This window comes from Centruroides sculpturatus, unplaced genomic scaffold (genome assembly GCF_000671375.1).
Source record: "Centruroides sculpturatus isolate CEXI.00-Female unplaced genomic scaffold, Cexi_2.0 scaffold449, whole genome shotgun sequence".
NCBI lineage: Eukaryota > Metazoa > Arthropoda > Arachnida > Scorpiones > Buthidae > Centruroides > Centruroides sculpturatus.
The window spans coordinates 328,532-334,185 of NW_019384714.1; the positions used below are offsets into that span (position 1 = coordinate 328,532).

The following is a 5,654-nucleotide window of genomic DNA, read 5'->3' on the forward strand; positions in this document are numbered from 1 at the left end:
ATATATTATATAAAATATTTATGTTAATATATGTATATATTATTTAATATTTAAAATCATGTAGTTAAACTTTGGTTTTAATTGAAATCATATTGGATTTTACCTCATAATTTAATATTTATATGTACTTTTTTTTTTTTTGAAATACACTATAAAATTAGTGTTTAATAAGTCAAGAATTTATATGTATCTTAAATATTTCAGCTTATAGTCTGAAATTCTTTATAAAATGCAATCATTTTGTTTTTACAATGTATATCAGTATGTATTGCATTCATTATTCAGTTCATAAATTTATCAGCACTAATAAATAAATATTCTTTTATTAAAGAAAATGTTCAAAATTCATGTATTAACAAAAATAATCACAGTTTAAATTTAGGTTAGACCAATACTATTAAAATATCTTAATTATTACTGAGTACTTTTAGGCTAATAAAAGTAAAAAAAAATATAGAAGAATTTGCTACTGCAGATATCATCATGCATTAAATAGTGTTTAATTGATTGTTTTAAATAAATTTACATTTAAAACAAAATAGATATAATAAGTGCCTGATTACTGAACAGTAACTACAGCGTCTAGGGTACACCAATTCTTGGAATGCAAAATTTTTTGTTCAATTTTTTTTTGTATGTTAAGAAAACTATTGTGTTGAAGTAGAGAAGTTATTTTTGCAACAGTTTACCAGAATTTATTTCACTGAAATTATGTAATTTCTTATTACAAAAATACAAAATAAATTATTTTAGGCTGGAAATATGATTTTTGTAAAGGGTGCACAAAATGTTAGCAGCCTGCAACACTCATAACTTAAATCAGGCCCTAAACCTTAAATCAGATATAATAAGAATATTTTGGATATTGATTCTCAGAAAATTTTATTCAAAGTTAGAACTTTTGACAGTTATAATGGGTTGGCATCAGAAAGGGCACCTGGCTGTAAAACCACTAGACAAATCTAATATCTGAAATTATCAAAGTTCAGAGAACTGTTAAGATGTACCTGTATTAAGTCTAAAGCCTTAAAAAATTCAAGAAGGCTATTCAACAGAGATGAAGTGACTGAAAATATTAGCTTAAAGGTTGAGAATAGCCTTACTGAATTGGAAAGCATGATGAGAAGAGGCAACACAGACCTGATGAAAAGGAGAGATGTGGATTTCATATGCATGCAAGAAACTTGTTAGAATGGAGAAAAAGCAACTAGACAGAAGATTAAAATAAGTATCAATATTAAATGAACAAGTTGTCTTTATGCCAAGCAAATTAATTATTGATGCAATTGTTGATTTGTCTAAACTTTCAAAGTTTAGTGAAAGGCAACATGAATTATACTTGATGTTTATTAACTTTGAAAAAGCTTATGATAGACTATCAAGATAAGAAGAGTAGAAAAGAGATATGAGATATGCTAGAGAAGTATATCAATTGATACATGAAATGTACAAAAACATAAAGACAAATGTCAGAATTGTCTTGGAGAAATTAAAAGCTTTAAAGTAAGAGTTAGACTTTACTAAGATTCAGCTTTGAGCTCATTCCTTTTCAATATAATAATGGAAATGCTGATGCAGTAAGTAAGAAAGGCTGTGGAGCATTTTATATGCAGATGTTATTATGCTGTGTGTAGTCAAGGAAAACATTGAGTTGAAGTTGGCAAAGTTGAATAATGCATTAGAAGGGAAAAGTTTGAAATCTAATAAAATCAAGTCAGAATATATGTCCTGTGATGTGAGAGGATATGTTATAATGGATTTTGCCCTGAATATATGTTATCAACATAGTTAAGCATTATAAATACTTTGGCTCAATCATAGAGGAAGAAAAATAATTGAAAAGAGAAATTACAGGTTGAATCCAAGCTGCTTGGAAGAACTGAAAAGAAATGTTAAGAGTTTTGTGTGACAAGAGAGAACCATAGTTGAAATGAAAGATAAAAGGTACAAAATAGTTTTAGGACCAGCTTTCATGTTTACCATAAAACCTTACTGTCATGTATGGGCTGTAAGGTGGTGCTCCCCATTGGGGATGCAATAGTACCAGTTTTGTTGCCAAAAAATATATGGAGGTGAACAGGTGAGCAGTACTTGCACATGGAGTGTCATGCAATACTGGCAAATTTATGAGTATCCTATTATTTTATTGTAATTCTTTATTTAATTGTAGTAAACACCAAGTTTTTCTTTAATATATGTGCTTTTTTATTTGATATATTATACTTACTTTTTGAAAAGAACTGGCATCAATAAGATGATGATAGTAACAGAAGTGAAAATGGTATGTTGGATTGTGTTGCAATAAGGTAGAATCAGACTTGGTCAGAAAAGTGCAGGAGACAAGACTGAAGTGGTTCAGACAAATGGTATTATGAGAGAAAAAGAAAACTGCATGGGAAGGAAAATTGTGTCAATGGAAATTGATGAGAAATAGAGAAGAGGCCACTAACTCTTGTTGAATTTAATAATTAGGAATAAATTCATGTATTTTACAAATTTAAAAAACATGATTCATAACAACAATTTTATAATGTTATTTTTATTTATCAATATTCTGCAATTCATAATTAAAATATTTTCTTATAGGGACGTTTACCAATTCGCTGGATGGCTCCAGAATCACTTTATGATAACATCTATTGTACCAAAAGTGATGTCTGGTCATTTGGAGTTCTTATGTGGGAAATTGTTACTCTAGGTAAATAAATTATATTGTAATTATACTTTTAAATGAATTAAAATACAATTTTAGAACTTAATTTTAATTTACCAGGCTCTACACCTTACCCTGGATTGGCAGCAGCTGAAGTCATGCGCACTGTAAAACATGGACATCGTCTAGAAAAACCAGAACATTGCAAACGTGAAATGTATAATGTTATGTATTATTGCTGGGACATTAATCCTAAACATAGGCCTTCTTTCAGTGAACTTGTTACTTTGTTAGATAGACTGTTGGTCAGTGATAAAGAGTACATTGAATTAAATAGGTTTCCAGATCACTCATATTACAACCTCACAGATTTATCTGGTGAAATATTGTGATATGTAGTATGATAAATTATAAAGTGCAAAGAAGCTCAAAATAATTCATATGACTAATTCAATATCTGTGATCTATTAAATAAAATACATTCCATTTACAAAATGAATTTGAAACAATTAAAATTCCAGTTTTTAAATGTCATGTTATTATATTGTGCATTCCCTTTTCTGGAGAGTTTATACATTTATGTAGAAAGATTGTCTTCAATCATTTAATCCAAAGCATTGTTATTTCAGTTTCTCAGGGTGATTATAAAAATAGTGTCAGAAGATATTATTCTGAATCTTGAAAAATAAACGAATATCCTCAAAATCTCCAAAAAAACTTAAAAACTTTTAATGAAATTTTGTTTAAAATTTTTAAATATGATTTTTCTGAGATATATATTCTAGATTATGAGATTTATTTTATTAGTAAATGCTGCGAAAACTTGATTAGACATTTTGATAAAGGCTCATATGTTACCTGATATAAATAATATATTTTTCTATAAATAGTTGTTTAATAACATTGCATCATGTGCAGATTTATAGCTTTCAATAGTTATGGAACTATCTATTTTCTTATTTTTGTTGAAAAACGTACAGATAAAAGTAATTAACAGATATATACTGTAATTATTATCAAATTGCACATGCAATGCAGCAAAAACAACACAACAGTCACATTGAATTCAAATAATACAGATAAATTTATTGTTATTACCTTTGTTATTTTTTTTTTAGTTTTTTATATTTTAAAGTACCATAATTATTTGTAATTTTTCTTCATGAGTAACAATTACATCTGGTTTAAATATAAAATTATTATTTCATGTTCAATGTGTAAATGGCTCATAGCTATTTATATATAAATATATATCCTAAAAATTAGCTTTAATGTAACATTTCATTAGAGTCTTGCAGAAATTGTATTTAAATTCAATTTGTATTCTAAAATATTATTAAATATTTAAATTATGTTATTTCTAATTGCTGTAGATTTCTTTCTTTTTAGTATAAAACTTGATAAATCAATATTTGTTAAATATTTGTAATATGTGTATGTGATAAAAATCACTTTGTATGAATAAGAATGTATTTTACATGACATTAAATCTAGTAGGAAAATGTTAAAAATGCAATCAATAACATATGCTATTATTGTACTGTTATATTGTATATAAATTTTATATTTTTACACTGTAAAAAAGCATTTTTTTCCTTTGATATGTCATTCAAGTGTAATTATACAAAAATAGTGTGTGTATATTATAGTGTGACATTTGAAGAAGGTAAATTGTCTCAAAATGTGTATATTTTTGATTTTGTATAGTTTCAATGTTACATTGTGCAATGTCAGTCTTCAATATTTTTTAAAATTAAATTCTAAATGAATAATATGTGATTTATATTTTATTGTAACTTCATTTGTTATTTTACAATATTTAATACTTTTCCTTTTTTAAGTTAACATAACTTAAATTGCCAAAGAAATACATTCTTTAACTTATATTATAATTTATATTCTTATTTGCATTTATTTTAAAATCCATTTGAAACATAATGCTCATTGTTTTCTCATATAATTGACTTAATTATTTAACTGATATAGTATTACATAATCAATTGAAAGATACTTAAATTATATTTGTTGATCATTGAGGTTTACTAAAAGAAATCCAAGATTTGGTAAAGTACTATGTAAATAAATACAGTACTGAAACTCAATAATTCATTTAACTCTCTCCTACTCTCTAGAACTTGACTTCTTTCTAAATCATTTCAAACTAAATTAACTTACTTAAATGAATAGTTTAACTTAAGTATTAAATTATGTGTTAATAATTTAGATTAATTAGGCTTCTAGAGTAAAATCTTTTGATGAGTTTGTAACCTTTTTTAATCTCTCTTACTGTTGTTGTTATATAAAATTCTTGGCATATTTCTAGTGTCATCTTCATTTTAAATTTTAATAAAACTTCATAATTTAAATAATATATAAGCATATTCTTATCCAATAAAATACCATACAATATAAATTCCAAATATTAATATCATTTAATTATATTTAGGATTATTTGTATTGATAAAAGTTGATGTCTGATTGGAACCAGGATCATTTCCCAAAGAAGGAAACAAAAAATCATGAATTCATTTAATATTTTAATAATTTGATTCAAATTATTATTTCATTTACTTCATTATTACTTCATTACACACAGTAAGAAATTTAAAAGGTAAACACAGTTTTTATTAATTTATTATCTTGTTACAATTCTAAATCAAGGAAAGATAAATTCTTTATTGCTCTTTCTTCCTTTTATTTTCTATGTTACCTAGAGCAAACTTATGAGAATTCTTATAACAAATCAGTGTTCTTAAAGATGAAAAATGCCAAAAAATGTAAATCTGAAAAAACAACTTTTAAAAGTATTTTTGTATTCGGGGGGTCGATTTCTCTGCCCCGAAATGCCTATCGTAATTATGAATATCTCGTTCGAAAGATAATTGTTTTCTTAGATAGTGTGCAAAATTTCTGGTTTTTCTACAAAGGGATTGCCGAAATATAAGCAATCGTGCGAAAGTGCAAAAATTGTTAAAAAAAAACTATTTTCTTCTTTTTCTTC

The 5,654-nt window shown here is 25.8% G+C and overlaps 1 protein-coding gene across 1 annotated transcript in view; it reads left to right on the top strand.

The window, feature by feature from the left end:
• The window catches only part of LOC111627893 (tyrosine kinase receptor Cad96Ca-like), a 36,123-nt gene extending 31,737 nt beyond the window's left edge, over nt 1-4,386 (top strand). The window contains exons 14-15 of the mRNA XM_023371574.1: nt 2,587-2,698; nt 2,774-4,386. Of these exons, the coding sequence (XP_023227342.1) occupies nt 2,587-2,698; nt 2,774-3,045 (384 nt within the window). The 3' untranslated portion in view covers nt 3,046-4,386. The remainder of the gene's footprint in view (nt 1-2,586; nt 2,699-2,773) is intronic.
• Nucleotides 4,387-5,654: the final 1,268 nt, after the last annotated feature.